A 17587-nucleotide genomic window follows, 5' to 3' on the forward strand; every position below is an offset into this window, starting at 1 on the left:
ACGTGTGGTTTAGGCTAGTGTTGATACAGAGTAAATAGATTAATGAATATTTAAAAGTTAGAAGCTCAGAGACAGGGTATCCTCACTGAAGGATCAATGTGAATAGTCCTACTCTTCAGCCATTATAGTAACCCCAAGATTATTGACTACCTGGTTGTCATAAAAAAGAAGAAAATATGGGGCAACTAGGTGGCACAGTGGATAGAGCACTGGGCTTGGAGTCAGGAAGATCTGAGTTCAAATCCAGTCTCAGATGCTTACTAGATTGGGCAAGTTACTTAATCCTGTTTGCCTCAGTTTCCTCATCTCTAAAATAAGTTAGAGAGAGAAATGGCACACCACTCTGGTACCTTTGCCAAGAAAACCCAAAATGGGGTCACAAAGAGTTGGAAAGGACTGAGCAACATTTCATTAAAATTTTTTTTTCCAAGTTGTAATTCTTGATGGAATTTGACTGTCTCATTCTAGTGGTAAAATGAGGTTGCTCAGTTGTTTGCAATATTTGTGATTTTTATTTACTGAGGTGTGTGTACATTAAGTGTTTTCAAGAAAAGGAAAATACTAATGGAGAACTATGTGGAAAAGCATAAATAGAATAAAACTGCAAAAACCACTTGTTTGTCTGCCCCATGAGATAATCCCATTGTGGGCTGAACTCCTAGAGTAAATTGTTATTCCCCAAACCACAGTTTGCTCTTGAAATATGTGATCTTACCCTCTTGCCTCTATTTATCATCATTTACCTGTCAAACTGGATTTTTGGGAAATGACTGATCATGTGCCAAACCTTAAATGAACTTATGGCTCAATATCTTTTTAGGGTGAAGAAAGATCGAGCCACAAGGTGGGTGGCAGAAGGAAAAGGGAGGAGATAAAAAGATCTAGAAGTGGGATAGTTAATTCCTTAATAACTAAGTTTTATCTTTATTGTCTATTAAATCTTTCAGTGTCAAAGAGATCTCTGGATTCTTTGGTTCTATCATTGAAGTTTTTCTCTACCTGAATTCACCATTTTTTTGTTTTCCTCCCCCCTCCACCAAATCATAATTTTAGAGCTGGAAAGGACCTTAGAGAGTTAGCATAATCTCCAACTTTACATATGAGGAAACTAAGGCATGGAAAGGCTAACCAACTTGCCTAAAGTCATGACTAATTAGTGATAGAATCAAATGCATAGCACCATATATGAACTCCTGTGAGTACTATGTTGTGCTGTAGGCTACTTCTTGTACCACTGCACATGTCTTACTAATTCTTACCTATGTACTTTTCCTTCAGCATACTTTTACTCTAGCTCTCTCCTCCCTTCCATATATTAAAATTCTACCTATCCTTCAAGATCAGTCTCAAGTCACATCTCCTCCATGGAGCCTTCATTCCCTGACTACTCCAAGCTATAGTGATCTTTACCTCTTCTCAAATTCGGTAACACTTAATAATTATTATTCATTTGGTATTTAAAGATATGCTGCCATACATTGAAATATTATTATTTCATTTGTATTTGTCTTGTCTCCCCATTTATATTACAAACTCTCATGATCCAAGACCATATCATATACTACATGTGATAAAGTGCTGTGCACCTTCTGCAATGCTTGCCATACTGCTGTCAACAAGGTTTTGGTTACACTGATATCTATCTTCCTCAGGTTGGTTCTAGGGTCAGAGGATTAAAGTATGTAGACAAGGTGAGAAAGAATAACTACATCTAGTTTAGGGCTATTCTGGTATAGTTATGGATACCTAGAAGGCCAGCTTAGGGGTATGAATAATCTCACTTTGTATTTTACCAACACTCCTTGATTTTGTTTCTTGTTCCCCAATTTTGAGTCATTTTGCTCTTTGCTACACACACACTTTGTATCTATAGAATATGTAGACAGCTATAAGAGAGGAATAGGTAGTATTTTGTTATGCTCTGTGACTCCTGGAACTAATTAAAATACTTAGATATTTATAAAATTCACCTTCTATTCAATGTGTTACTAACTTTGCTCCTAACTTGGGCCTAGATGAGATTATTTTTAGTGCCCAAGAAGCCTCTGAACTAACATAAAATCTAGGAATATATGTTGAATTTTATTATTCATAATTGATCACATTTTTGTAGTCAAAATGTAATAAGTTTAGTATTTAGTTTCTTCTAAACATGTTTTTGAAATGACTTACCTACTGCACTTTGTTTTCTATCCCCAGTTCTCTTCTCTATCTGCTCATTTTTCCTTTAGAATTTTCCAAAGAAATATTTCTGAACCTTACAGATAAACTCCAGCTATTCACCCACTTACTTTGTCAGTTACCGTATATGCTTATGTTTCAGGGTTTAATGTAGGCCATAACACAGTGCTGAACATTATACTTCATATTGGCTACCAGTTTCACTGATTTTGTTCCTTTTATGTCTTCTAGGAGCAAATGGGGCACAAAATGATATGGAAAAATATGTTTGGTATAGTGGATCTAGAGTATTTAATGCAGTCTATTCTTTAATTTTTTTTAAAAGTAAATTATATGAACAAATTTTACTTTAACATCATCTATATTTTCGCAGGTATCACCCCTGCCCCACCCCATCCTAACCCCTAGAGCAAACCTTATTAAAAAGAATAAATAAGAGGGGAAACAAAGTTTGGTAAAAGAATACTTTGCAAAAGTCTGACGAAATATGTGGTATCCTGCACTCACTCCCTCCACTGCCTCTGCAAAGAAGTGGTGGAAGGTATCTTCTCATATCTTTTGCTAGCACAGTGCCCAAACTGAAAGAATTTAATAAATGCTAGTTCATTGACTTTTGAACCAAGCTGGCTATTCTGATTTTAAATTTACTTTTTTGTTTTGGCAGGGGGAATGCAGGGCAATTGGGGTTAAGTGACTTGCTCAAGGTCACATGGCTGGTAAGTGTTAAGTGTCTGAGGCCAGATTTGAACTCAGGTCCTCCTGACTCCAGGGCCAGTGCTCTATTCACTGCGCCACCTAGCCACCCCTTGCTTTGTTTTTTTATTATTCCTTCCATTTACATTGTTATAGTTATTGTTTGCATTGTTTTATTTTCTTGTTCTGCTTACTTTACCTTGCAGCAGCTCATATGTCTTCCCAAATTTCTCTGTCTTCATCATATTTATCATCATACTAATATTCCACTACACATTCATGTATCACAACATGTCTAATCATTACTATCATTGGACCTCCATACTACTTGTTTGTTTCCATTTCTTTGCTACTATGAAAAGTGTCATTATAAATATTTTGTTGCTTATGAGATCTTCGACTTTGTCTTTGTTCTCTCTGGGGTATATTATATGCCACGCAATAGAATCTCTTAGGACACGAAATATGGGCATTTTAATCAGTCTCAGCATGATTTCAAATTGCTTTTCATAATGGTTTAGCTAATCCGTAGCTCCACCAATGATGCATGAATGCCTTTCCTTCCATATACCCTTTCAACATTGTCTAGTCCAATCTTTTATCATCTTTGTCAGTTTTCTGGCTGTGAGTTGAACTCTCTGAGTTGTTTTGAATTGAAATTTTTATTATTAGTGATTCGGAGCACTTTTTTTTTCTTTTTGCTTTTTGGAGGGGGGAAGGTAGGGCAATTGGGGGTAAGTGACTTGCCCAAGGGCACACAGCTAATTTTGTGTTATGTGTCTGAGGCCAGATTTGAACTTAGGTCCTCCTGACTCCAGGGCCAGTGCTCTAATTCACTGTGCCACCTAGTCACCCCTGGAGCATTCTTTCATGTGGTTGTTAATAGTTTACAATTCTTTTGAGAATAGTTTGTTTACATACGTTGATACAACTATTGGGGATGGATTTGTTTTTTGGAGGAGGGAAGGCATTTGGGGTTAAGTGACTTGCCCAAGGTCACACATCTAGTTAAATATCAAGTGTCTGGTGTCCAGTTCCAGGTTTGAACTCAGGTCCTTCTGACTTCAGGGCTGGAGCTCTATTCACTGTGCCACCTAGCTGTCTCTGGATTTTGGTTTTATATAAGATGTACCAAATGTCTTAATTAAGCTTTAATAGTTTAAAGCTATTAAGTTTTAATAGCTTAAACTTGAACTAAGACTTTTGGGATTTTTCTGTATTTTTCTGTAGCCTATCAAAGTATTTGGCAAAACAAAAATATCTTTAGTCATCTTTAACTTCCTTGTCCTAGTATCATCATTTGCTCATGCAAAACCTTTTAAGTTTCATGTAATTGACACTGAAATTAGGGTAGCTAGGTGGCACACTGGATAGAATGTTGGGCTTAGAGTCACGAAGACTCATCTTCCTGAGTTCAAATCTCAGGCCTCACATACTTCTTAGCAATATGACTCTAGGTAAGTCACTTAGCCTTGTTTGCCTGAATTCCTCATCTGTAAAATGAGCTGGAGAAGGAAATAGGCAAACTACTCCAGTATCATTGCTAAGAAAACTCCAGATGAGGTCACAAAGAGTTAGACATGACTGAAACAACCAAATAACAACAATTGAATTATCTATATCTTTTGTGGCTGCCTTTATCCCTTGTTTGATCAAGAATTTATCCCCTTCACTCAGGCATATCTGTGAAAGGAGCCTGATCTGGTTCAAACGTTTTATGGTAGAATTTTTAGTATTTAAGTCATGTGTTAATTTTTAGTTGTTGTGGCATATGCTGTAAGATAATGGTCTAAAACTTAAGTCATTCTTAGTAAATTATAATTGGTGATGAAGTTTGTTAAAGGTTCAATATAACTGTCTTCAGATGTCTCTAGTAACTTTTTATTGCTGTGTACTCACATAAATTGTTTTCCTGCTGGCTGCTAAATTCTCTAAGACTAATATAATTTCCTTCTCTAGTTGTTTTTTTGTAATTATCTCAGACAGATTTACTATTAACTAACCTTCCATGCAGCAGAACTCTTCCCAATAGCATTCTTAGGTGTGGACTGATTCTGTTAGGTCAGCAAAAGTCCAACTTACCTGATTGGTGATGTCTGTTTTAACTTCAGAACGGGCTGCTTCCAATTCATTGCTATATTCAGCTCTAGGTATCCTGAAGGAGGTTTGGTAGTAATGTGGCTTCTGATCTGGAAAGGAAAGCAAGGAAAGAAGGGTTTATAGTCTATAGCTGGGTTTAAACATTTTTGTTTGTTTGTTTTTAATTTTTTTGTTTTTTTATATATTGCTGGATTTTGAGAATAAGAATTATGTGAAGTGGAAAGGTAACTGAGAGAGCTGTCATATTGTTATGTCCCTTCTAACTACTACTACTATTACCTACCTACCATTTATATAGCATTTACTATGTGCTAAGCACTTTATAATTACTATATCATTTGATCTTCGCAACAACCCTGGTTTGGTAGATAGCAGGAGAGTCTAATACCTGTCTCTAAAGATTGGGATTTACATTAGGCTGAATTGCAAGCTTCAGAAAAGGGCATTTCATTGTTATAGGGAGTTCTTAGGTGAAGAAACTCCCTCTACCAATGGAGGTCAGCACTGATTTTAACAAACTGCCAGGAGTATTGAAAATTTATGTGATTTGCCCAATATCACATTGCCAATATGTGTAAGATACAGAGCTTGAACCCAGGTCTTTCTGGGTTTGAAGACACTTTCTAATGACTATGCCATGCTGACCATAATAATTATTAAATTATGCAAATTATATTATATATATTTGCAAAATATATATTATATATAATAAATATAATATAATATATTACATTATATTAAATTATTATCACACCACTATGAGAAATGTGGGAAAGGAGAACACTAACACTTCATGTCCTATTTGGCAGGAGATGTTATTATGTAGCAACATCATTATATGAGATATCATTATATAGTGATATCAATATATGAAATATCAATATATGAGATATTACATGGAGATATCATAAATAAGCCATAGTGTTTAAATCAAAGGGAAGTTATTATTTGTAGACTTGTCACTTTCTAGGTATAACTCTATTAATTCAGATGATAATTGAAAATATTGAAATAATAGAAAATGCTATGATGTTGAAATGGAAGGGAACTATGTAATAAGATTGACAGCATAACCATAAATTAATACTTACCAAATACTAAAAAATGAACAGGGAGACCAATGACAAGTGCCAAAACCAAAACTACGGCCACAACAGTAAGGCCAATCACCCAGGGATTCATAGGGAGATTTCTGACGCCCAGTCTCGGTGGTCTTAGAAAAGAAAACACAGACATTGTACATGAGATAGAGAGGTACTTAGGGTAAAGAAAGAACATTGTCTGTTCAAAGATAGAAGACCTAGGTGGGAAGCCTGACTCTGACTCTTACTAATTCTGTAACCTTGAGCAAACAATGCAACCTATTTGAAATCCAGTTTCCTTATCTGTAGAGCAGGTATATATTACTTTTGGTTTTTACCTCATGCAGTTGTGAGGAAAACACTTTGTCAACCATTGGTCATTCTCGAAGAAGACCACAATGACATCACTATGCTAGAGTCAAGTTTCAGTGTGTCTGACTGTGGCTGATCAGACCAATACGAGCTTGGAATGCTCTGCTACAGGTCGGGCACAAATAGTTTGTGTGAATATTTGGGGTAGATACTGTAAATTTGCACATCCTTCATTTCCTTTGAGCTGTTTCAATTCTGCTTTGCTCATAGAGCATAGCACCTTCTCTGATGCTGGCACACCATGCTGAGTGGTCCTGTGCCAGTGTCTCCCATGCCACACAATCAATTCCAAAATTCTTAAGAGAGACCTTGAGAGTAATACTTATATTGCTTCTTTTGAACACCATGTGAACGCTTGCCCTGTGTGAGTTCTCCATAAAACAGTCTTTTTGGTAAACGTACGTTTTGCATTTAAGCAATGTGGTCAGTCCATTGGAGTTGCACTCTCTGAAGCAGAGACTGAATGCTTGGCAGTTTAGTTTGAATAAGAACCTCAGTATCAGGTCCCTTATTCTGTCAGGTGATCTTCAGAATCTTTCTAAGACAGGTCAAATGGAAGTGATTCAGTTTTTTGGCATGGCGCTGGTAGACTGTCCAGGTGTCACAGTCATGCAACAATGAGGTCAGCACAACGGTTCTGTAGACCTTCAGTTTGGTAGTCAGTCTAATACCTCTTCTCTCCCATACTTTCCTTTGGAGCCTCCCCAAAATTATAAACCCTAAAGATTATACTAATGGGAACTGTTTTGTATAGTAGCAATAAATAATTATTTTAACGTTATCAGCTTAAACTCAGGACCTTTCTATTTTTTTTAACTTGGGGAGGGAGTTACAATTTTCTTTTAAGACATTTGCATTTTAAGACAATTTACATTTTAGGACATTTGATTTTTCTCCCAAAAGTTCCCTTATCCCCCAGATCATAGGTTTTTTTTTTTTTATTAAGAATGTAATTCATTAACTATCTTCTATTTTGATGAAGACGTTGATCACAATACTACTGTTTACTTATTGTAGTTCTCTAGTTTCCCAAGTTGTCATGAGAAGCATGTTGCATAAACTATAAGACTAAAAAGCAAGAATAAAACACCAGTAATTATAAATTATCATCATTGTTATCATTATTTCATATCCTACTTAGAGCAAAGGACTAATTTTCCTATAGAAGCTCTGAACTTTTTGGTTTTATAATTTGACTAATTTCATCTATTTGGTTCTTAGTCATAAAATCACAGGATTTTATTATACATGGGGGAAAAAAACTAGGCAGGTTATCTAATCCAACTTCATTTCATAGTGGTAAAATCAGGGCCCAGAGGCCATGTCCAAGGCCACGTATCTAGATGGTGGCTGAGGTGGGACAAGAATTCAAATCCTCTGACTCCCAGTTTAGTGTCCTATATATTAGTCTATGAGTAGATTATAATTTAGAATAGGAGGAAAAAATTTAGAAGGAAATAGCAATAATCAAAATTAGAAGAAACCTATCAATACACAAATAAAAGATGATTCTCTTGTCTCTGTAGAGAGCAAAAGATTCACTGGCAAAAAAATTAAAATGGAAGAGTAATTGTTTCCTGAAGCTGAAAGGGCAGTGCCAGCCTCGATGCTCTTTTTACTGAGTCAGAAAACAGGAAATGCTTTTGAATGAGGAAGCCTATTTGGCATAGAAATCTCTGTCATCAAAATTATTTGAAATGTCCCCACCAAAATGTTTGAAAAACTCAAAGCCTGAAATAAACTTCTGAGAATTGGTCATTTGAGGCCCTTAGGGTATAGCTTGCTCCTTTAATCATATTAACACAACCTGAGACATTTGCAGATTTTTTTTTAAAAAAGGAAAAATAACTAGCTGCTTTATGCCTGACCTGATCTTATTACTTTTGAAGCTTTTGTTGCTTATGTGCTGCTTTTCATGGCACTTCTGACTGCCTCAACTCCTCTGTATGTGTTCAATCTTCACTTGATGATTGAATAAACGAATAAATCACAAACCTACAAGGGTTCACAATATGAAGACTTCTTTTGACATTGGCTTTTGCCACATGTGATATATTTCACTTATACCAGGAAGAAGACTAAGCAAAAATATTCAAGTGAAAACAAATGCAGTCTTCAAATCTTTCACTGAAAATATCTGAAGAGATAATTGTCTTTCTTCCCAGGTCTGACTACTTTCTATACAAAACTAAGCTTTAGTCCAATTCTGTCCATAGGAAAAACTAAAAAGTTTCACTGCTGTTGAGTGAGCCCAATCTCGCAGAAACCTACCGACATCCAAACAATGTAAGCCAAACAATCAGTGACCTCACCCTTGATGTGTTCATGCCAAAGTGAAGAGAAGTGGAGACAAAAGTTGCTCTTTAAGCAGGTTGATCCAGAAAATCCTTCCGAGAAGTCAAGGCATTTTTGAAAAGTCTCTTCTAATCCCTTCCCTACCTTCATTTTAATTCCAGATGACTCTTTGCCTAGATTGGCTCAGGTGTTCCCTGCCACATGCCTCCAATGAAAAGAAACTGAACTGCTCTCTCTGTTCCCTAGCCCTTTTGATTAAAATTTTAATTAATTTAATTTCCCACTTTTACTTTCCTTTGTTCCCTTCCCTTGCCTTCCTGTTTTTGTCTTTCTCCCCACTGTTCCCAGAAATTGGTCATATGTAGCCCCTTCCTTTTCTCCCCTTATCTGACCTTCTTCATCTCTCCTCTCTTCCTATTCTCTATCCTCTCTTCTTTTAACATTCTTACCCTCCCATATTATTTTTCTTTTGTAATTATAGGACATTTTTAGGTCTTTTTGATGTCATAGTCTTATATAAAATTAAAAGAGATAACATTGTCTACTGGAAAGGACGATAGACTTGGAAATAGAAGATCTGAATTCAAGGTACAGTTTAATTGATGATGAAATCTTTAGCCAAGACAACCCATGAAACAGAAAAATGTGATGTATTATTAACAATACTCTTGCCATCTACCACCAAACTGATTTTGGGAAATTCATTTCATCTTTCTGGACCTCAGGGTGGCCACTCAAAAGTGAGGTTGGATTGGGTGAAAAGCACTGAGGTCCATTTCAACTCTATGTTATCCCACGATCATCATAAAGACATCTACAATCACTGCCTCTGTGGCTTCTCTTTTGGCCTTCTTCTCAACCTCTTGAGACCTGTCTTGAGGCCTCATTACTCAACTGAAAGTGTTTTACTCAACTGAAAGTTTTTCCTTGCCAAATCATTAGTAAATGATCTCTTAATTTCCAAATCTGATAGACTTGCCAAATCCAAAATGCCCAATCTCTTTTCAGCATTTGACACTATTGAATAACCTTTCCTGTATTCTCTCTTCTCTTTGGGTTTTTCTTGACATTGCTCTTTTGATTCTTCTCTTATCTTTCTGACCATGCCTTCTCATTCTCCTTTGTTGTATTATCATTTCCTCATCAGCCCTAAACTGTAGGTATGCCTCAAGACTCTGTCTTGGGACCTCTTCTCTTCTCTGTCCTTTTTTCTCTCTCCCTTATGATCCATCTGATCCCATGGGTTCAATTATCATCTTATGCAAATCAGTCCCAGATTTCTATATCATATTTCTCTATATATTTCTATATATCTAGCCCTACTTTCCTATATTCCAGTGCTGGAATATAGTTATCATTCATTCATTTTTTCAATAATGTCTGACCTTTAGTGACCCCATTTGGGGTTTTCTTGGCAAAGATACTGAAGTGTTTTGTCATTTCCTTCTATAGCTCATTTTACAGATGAAGAACTGAGGCAGAGTAAAGTGATTTACCCAGGGTCACACAGTAAGTGTGACTTGCCCTCCCAGTCCTACAACAGAAGCTGCCTATTTAACATTTCAAATTGGTCATCCTTCACATAACTGAAACTCAACATGTTCAGAATAGAACTTCTCCTTTAAAATCATAGAGAGCTAGATTAGATAGGTAGATGAATGGATGGATAGATACATACATACATACACACACATACATACATACATAAAGTGAGCATTTATTAACCACTCACTATGTGTCAAGAATGGTGCTAAGTGCTGGGGATATAAGAAACTATAAGAAATAATACAATACAATAATATTAGATTTTTATAAATATGGGGAAAAATATGGTCCCTGTTCTCATGGAGCATATGTTCAAATAGGGGAGGACAAAACATGAAGGGAATGGGGTGATGGTAAGGAGGAAGTACAAAATTTCTGAGGGAGTGGAACAATCCAGAGAATGGAATTGAACCGGGAGTGAAGTGATTGGGGCCCCTCAAGAAATGATAATATTGTCCAGGGACTCACCGATCAAGAGATTAATCTCCATTGTTACTTCATCTCAGAGTTGTTAGTGATCCTGAGGAGCTTCTGCATTTTCCTTAATTCTTTTGAGGGCACCAGTATCCTTCCAATCATGTATATTTGTAGTCAGGGAACCATCCTCGACTTCTTATACCACATAACCAATCTGTTTCCAAGTCTTTCTAATTCTGCCTCCACACCTTCTCATGTCTCCTTCTTTCTACTCACATGACCATCACCCTACTTCACTCTTCATCTCCTCTCCATTAGACACTTGCAATAGTCTAATTGTTCAACCTGATTCAAGGCCCTCCCTTCTTCCTCCAGCTGCCAGAGTGATATTCTCAAAGCATGGGTCTTACTTTATCACTTCATTCCATAGAAAATTACAGTGGTCATCTATTAGATCTTGGATGAAATATGAACTATTGCATTTAAAGACATCTAAGACCCTGCTTGAATCTTTTTTCCAGATTTATTATACAGTAGGTGCCATCACACATTCTATGGTTCAGCCAAACTGACCTTTCTGTTCTTCATATATAAAATTCCATCTCTCATCTCCATGCCTTTTGAACAGTCTGTTCTCATGGCTTCGGTTCCTTCCCTTTGAATCCCTACTTCATCCTCTTAAAATCCCTAATTTCCTTCTAAGATCAAATGGCATCTGCATGGGGCTTCTGTTGTCCTCAGCTGATAATGCTTGAAATGACCTCAGATTCATTTTGTATATTCTTTTTTTTTAAGCAATTGGGGTTAAGTAACTTGCTCAAGGTTATACGGCCAGTTATTTTGTGTGGGTGTTAAGTACTCGAGGCCGGAACTGATCCCGGGTCTCCTGACTGTGGGGCCAGCACTCCTACTCACTGTGCCAACTGGCCACTGCTATTTTGTATATTCTTATATATGCACACATCATTTGATATGATATAATGTAGGCATCTTGGATTCAGAGGATGTTTGATTTTTTTCTTTGTATTCTAAGTTCCTGACATAACGCCTTGCACTTAAATATAGTACTGATTGATGGAAAATGATGAAGATAGTTGTAGTTTTCTAAATGAATAACCAGATATCATGTCTATTTGGTTAAAAGAATGATTTGAAGTAAAACCATGTTTTAATAAGAAGAACAGAAAGATAAATAGATTTGCTTCATCTTGTTTAAGTTCATGCTTTGACAAGTTATGTGTTTTGTTTACCTGGTGTAGTCTTAGTCTTTTGTGACTATGATTTGGGTGACTGATTTCAGCGATGAAATGCGTTTCAAACAATTCTCTTCTTGTAGCACTAAGAGTCCAAAGCAATGATCGTATTCATAAAGTCACAATAATGATAATGGTAATAATGTGTACTCTCTCCTTAGTGCTGTGCACATTGTCTCACATTTCAGTTTTCTAAGAGAAGTCATTCTTTAGGGAAAACAGAGAGGACCTAACAATTAAACCTTTATGGGGCTAGAAATTACTGTCTGAAGACAGATAAACTTAAAGATCAAGTAAAGACACAGTCGAATTTATTTTATTCCATAGGAAACTGTCAACTATTCTTCAGCATCTTCTCTTCTGTTTTCTTGTTGAAGTTACTTCCTCATACATTGCTTAAAACCTTAAGCCTGGGCAGTGAATTAGCTCTAGCATCCCAGTTGAACTCTCTAACATTGCCCTCCAAACAACTTTCAAATAACAACTAAATCAAATTTTGGAGTGGCAGAGCCAACAAAAGGTCAGCAGGAGAGGTCTATGACACTGGGGTGGAGGTCTATTTGGAGTACACATGCGGTCAAAGCAGGAGAAGCAGTTAGATTTAGGATCTCTCAGCCCAGAGAAAGTCAGTGGGTCAGACAACTGGTCACAAAGAGATTACAGGAGACCCTTCATAGACACTGGGTGCACCTGGTGTTGTTGGGCAACTCTATTGCCCATACTCAGTTCTGGGTTGCAGTTCCAGATCAGGGAGGAGTGCTTACATTCAGTTCCAAGGGAGCAGGGGTGTTGGTCACATTTCCAAGGCAGAGAGGAACACTAGCAGAGCAGTTTCAGGAGAGCAGGGGACCTGATCGTGGTTCCAGATCCAAGAGGAATATTAATACATGTGGCTGCTGGGGAGCAGGGGCCCTTCCTGTTCAAAGACGTAGTATAGACTAGGACAGCAGTGTCCACACCTTTCCCTGGATCACACCACCTTGGGAGTGCTGAAAACTTACAGACCCAAAAGAAAATAGCACCTAGCTACTGTCATAAAAAAAATGCTCTAAATCATGATTAATTAGAAAAATATAAATCAAAACAACTCTGAGGCATCACCTCATACCTATCAGAAGTAACAAATGCTGGTGAGGATGAGGGAAAATAGGTCCACTAATGAAATATTGGTAGAGTTGAAAACTGGTCCAACAATTCTGAAGAACAATTTGGAACTATGTGCCAAGGGCTATAAAACTGTACATCCCGCAATAGCGCCATTATGTGTGTATCCCAAAGATGTCAAAGGAAAAGGAAAAGGATCTATATGAATGAAGATATTAATAGCAGTTCTTTTTGTAGTGGTAAAGAATTTAAGTAGCATGACAATATTGACACATAACAATATTGTTATGGACAGCTAGGTGGCATAGTTGATAGAGCACCAGGCTTGAAATCAGAAAGACCTGAGTTCAAATAGATCCTCAAACACTACTAGCTGGGCAAGTCACAACTCTATTTGCTTGTTTTCTCATCTATAAAATGAGTTGGAGAAGGAAATGGGAAACCACTCCCCATCTTTACCAAGAAAACCTCAAATGAAGTCAAGAAAAGTTGGATATAACTGAACAACAACTAAATATTGTAAACTATAGTATTGTCACGATGAAGGATAGTGTCAACATTCCTTCCAACTTCTTCTGCTCTCTATCTGCTCCAACCTCTCTACTTCTACAAAGCAAGTGAACTGAATAAAATGGGCAAGTTCCATGTAAGATACATTTCTGGTGTAAGAGTCAGTCCTTTGCCTCCTCAGACAGCTACTAGGGAACTTACTTTTTTTTTTAATAGAAAATCAATAAAGGAAATGTTTCATGAATCCACTGCCCATATTCATCAGTACAGGCAGTGATACCATCTAGTTAAAGCCAGTATGTCTGAGAAGGGTTTATTCCCCTCTCCCATCTTACTAGGAAATTAGCAAGGACTTTGTTCTTAATCTGCTCTATAATTGCTTCTGGAGTTCCATGAATATAACATCTTTGTATATAGTCTGTCCAGTTTGTCATTTCAAAAAAGCAATTTTAAAAAAATTCACAGATTTGAGAATTACAATTGACGTAACTAGGTAAATGTTTGAAATCCTATTTAGAATCATGGAATTTTATATTTGGAAGGCAACTTAGAGGTCTGCTAGTCCAATCTGTCATCTTATAGTAGAGAAAAATGAAATACAAAGTGACTAGATGACTTTCCCTAGTCACATACCTAATGAGTGGTACACATATACAAATGTATGCATGTGTGTATATATGTGTATATGCATGTGTATGTATATGTAAATGTCTGTGGGATATATGTAATTTGGCCAGTATTCTTGCCTGCTGCAGATGGACAAAGAGCTGGGTCCAGAATTGGCTAGGTATAAGAGAGAACTACAGCCAATTTGGGGAATTGCATGACTCTTTTCATGACTCTAAGTTACTCCTTGTCCTAAAAACACATTTTTTTTTACATCAATACTCTATCACATTTAACTTCTAATTATGGACCATCACAATCTCAGAAGAATAAAAAACCCAGGAAACCCAGAGGTTAAAGAAAATATGCTTGGTGACTATAAGTAGATTGTAGAGTATTATCAGTGGTTACTTAATCACAAGAAGTAATACGAAAAAATCTATGAGATATATGACTGGCAAAGGAGACAGGCCAGTTTTGTATTGAGAACAAGGTTAATAAGTAGCCTGAGTTGCACATTTATCAACAAAAATATTAAAATAACCAGAGGTAGGCCTCCATCATGTTGAGACTCTTTTTTTTTTAACCAAAGCACATGGGCAAGAATTACACACAAAATGAGAAAGCATCAATGGGTTGCTCTAATATAAAGAGTATCCAGGTTGATATGATCACAGATCCACCAAAGAAAGGAATTTTCAGTTATTTCTAACATGACCTGAGAGACTACTGGGAAAACTGAAGTGATTATGACACCTAAAAATAATCCCAATAAACTATATAAACCTTATTTCCTTGTCAGCCTCTTCACCAATCAGGTGGTGGTAAAATATATTTGTTGGTAAAATATATGATAAACAAGAATGGAAATCGTGTTAATAAATATAGATTTTGGGGGGTATTTTTGACATTCTAATTGTGGTTGGTGTCAGAATCTTAGAATAGGAAGAGATTTCAGAGAAAATCTGGTCCAACTTATTATAATTGCTATACTACAGAGGACTCAGAGGGGTACACCTCAGCCAAGAAGAAAGCTCCTCACTACTTGACCTGTGGACCTAGGAGTAGTACCACCAGAGGATTGATTCTTATGGCTTAGTGGAATATTGATGAATGAGTTCAAGAAAACCATAGGTCTAGAAAAGCACACTGTTGATAATAAGACCATCGACTCCAAATAACTATATATATATATATATTTTTTTTTTGAAAGGGATCAGATGTGAGTGAATAATCATATCACTACTTAGCTGTTAATCTTCCAGTAAAGACTTCTTCCAATAATTCAACCTGGTATGGAGACCATGATGGGTTTTTTTTGGAGGGGGAAAGACAGGGCAATTGGGGTTAAGTGACTTGCCTAAGGTCACATGGCTAGTAAGTGTTAAGTGTCTGAGGGTGGATTTGAAGGCAAGTCCTCCTGACTCCAGGGCTGGTGCTCTATTCACTGCACCACCCAGATGCCCCCACAATGGATTTTTTAGGGCTCTATACTTCATAGCACAAGCTGTAGCAGATCCCAGCAAGCTGGAAAGTTTCGGGTATCAACCTGGCAGCAGTTTGAATGCTAATTATCCAAAGATCATCCTGAAGTCAAACCAAAGAACATAATGGATATATTCACATTTGCTTATTTAGAAATTTTGAATCTTAATAATGAGGTTTCCCATCCTGTGTTAGCTCAATGACAGCTCACTTTCTTAACCTCTTCCGAGTCAGAAAACTTTTGCTCTCTCCTTACATGACAAAGAATAGCTAGAAGTATGAACTTGGATTTGTGATCTCATTCATATGGGGCTCTGTCCAGTTGTGTGGATCATCACCATCTGCGCCTTCACAGCTTTTGTAAGTATTGTTCTCATCCTCATAGGAAGCTGCCCAGAAGGCTTGGGGGCCTGCAATCCTTTGACATTATATGGACACCAATGGAGCATAGTAAACCATGAAACTGATTTTTAAAAATCTGAACAAAAGTCTGAAGGTGGATAGGCTTTGATATATGCAATTTCTGACTCTCAAGGCCTATTATATTGGTACCTAAAAGTAGCACTATAACTAGTGGACATTAATAATATTTGCAGGGACATACATGTGTGTGTGTGTGTATGTGTGTGTATAATTGTATGATTCTGGAATTGTATTACTTCGGTTCTCATATAAGTTATGTCACTAAGTATGTAAAACCTTGGGCAAGTCATTTCAACTCTCTAGGACTAAATGATTGTCTTTCTATCTTTCTCTCCTCACCCCTCTTCAAATTCCAGAACTGAAAGGATCTCAATGGCCACCTTTTCCAAATCATACATGCAAAAGAATTCCTCAGTAAGTGATTATCCAGACTTTGTTTTAAGAATTCCAATGAGAGGAAACTCCCTATTTCCTGAGGCAGCCCATTCCACTTTGAGATAGGTGTAATTATTAGAAAGTATACATTTTTCTTCTGGCAGCTCTTACCCATTGCTCTTCTTTTTCCCTCTGGCACCAAGGAGAACAACGCTAATCCATCATCTAGGTGACAGCTCTTCCAATAATTGTCTCCTGCCCCAATATATCAATCTTTCCAGCCTGCCAGGATTCTTTTCTCCAGGTTTAATATACTCAGTTTCTTCAATCATTTGTTATCAGGTATAAATTAAAAGCCCTATTCTTGTTATCTTTTAGATGCCATCCAAAGTCCTTTCAGCTATAAAATTGTGTAATTCTGTGAAGAACATGACTGAATTATATTTACTTTGGGATTATGATTCTTCTAGAATATTTCTGGCTCTTATTCCATTGAGGGCAATGGCATTTAATATCTTTCTCCCCTTATATTTTCACTCATTTTCAATTCTAGTCTCATGATATCCTGGTGACTGCTTAGGGTCAAATTACTGTTAGAGGAAGGGTAAAGGAACTTGCAGTTCAGAGGTTATATCTGGAATTCGGACTAATTTAATTTGGCTCCAACAGATTTTCTCAAGCTAAATGTAAGCCATTGACCACAATTTTTTCCTGCTGACAAAACTTATTTATGCCCACCATTGTAAGAAATAAAACATGGATTTAGCTTTTTGGAGTCAAAGATCTAAAAATCCACAAAATTAGATATCATTTAATTAAAAAGTCCAAAACTTGAGATTAAAAAGAACCTGAGTTCAAATCTTAGCTCTTATAATATTTTTAATTCTATTAACTGACTAAGACAATTTTCTTATCTCTCAAAAAACAATATTTGTACTACACACCTTTTAGGAGGGCTATAAGGAAAAGGTAAAAGACTTTGTAAACCTCAAAGTGCAATATAAATATAAGCTATTATTATTCTATGAAAAACTACACTTTCCTCTGTGGATAAGACACAGAGAAAAGCATTATTAATCTCAACATAAGTTAATCTCAATGTCTTGTCTCATAGGATCATGCCTGTAACCAGGCCTCCACACCATT

The 17587-nt window shown here is 36.7% G+C and overlaps 1 protein-coding gene across 1 annotated transcript in view; it reads right to left on the bottom strand.

Moving 5' to 3' along the window:
- Nucleotides 1-17587, bottom strand: part of LOC138174765 (transmembrane protease serine 11G-like) — a 44613-nt gene that overhangs the window by 23835 nt on the left and 3191 nt on the right. Inside the window, exons 2-3 of the mRNA XM_069105049.1 lie at nt 6066-6187; nt 4957-5063 (exon numbers count right to left, since the gene is read on the bottom strand). Of these exons, the coding sequence (XP_068961150.1) occupies nt 4957-5063; nt 6066-6187 (229 nt within the window). The remainder of the gene's footprint in view (nt 1-4956; nt 5064-6065; nt 6188-17587) is intronic.

The sequence above is a fragment of the Petaurus breviceps genome, unplaced genomic scaffold (assembly GCF_028583685.1).
Source record: "Petaurus breviceps papuanus isolate PSGF00001 unplaced genomic scaffold, PetGlider_PUasm1.0 76, whole genome shotgun sequence".
Taxonomy (NCBI): domain Eukaryota; kingdom Metazoa; phylum Chordata; class Mammalia; order Diprotodontia; family Petauridae; genus Petaurus; species Petaurus breviceps.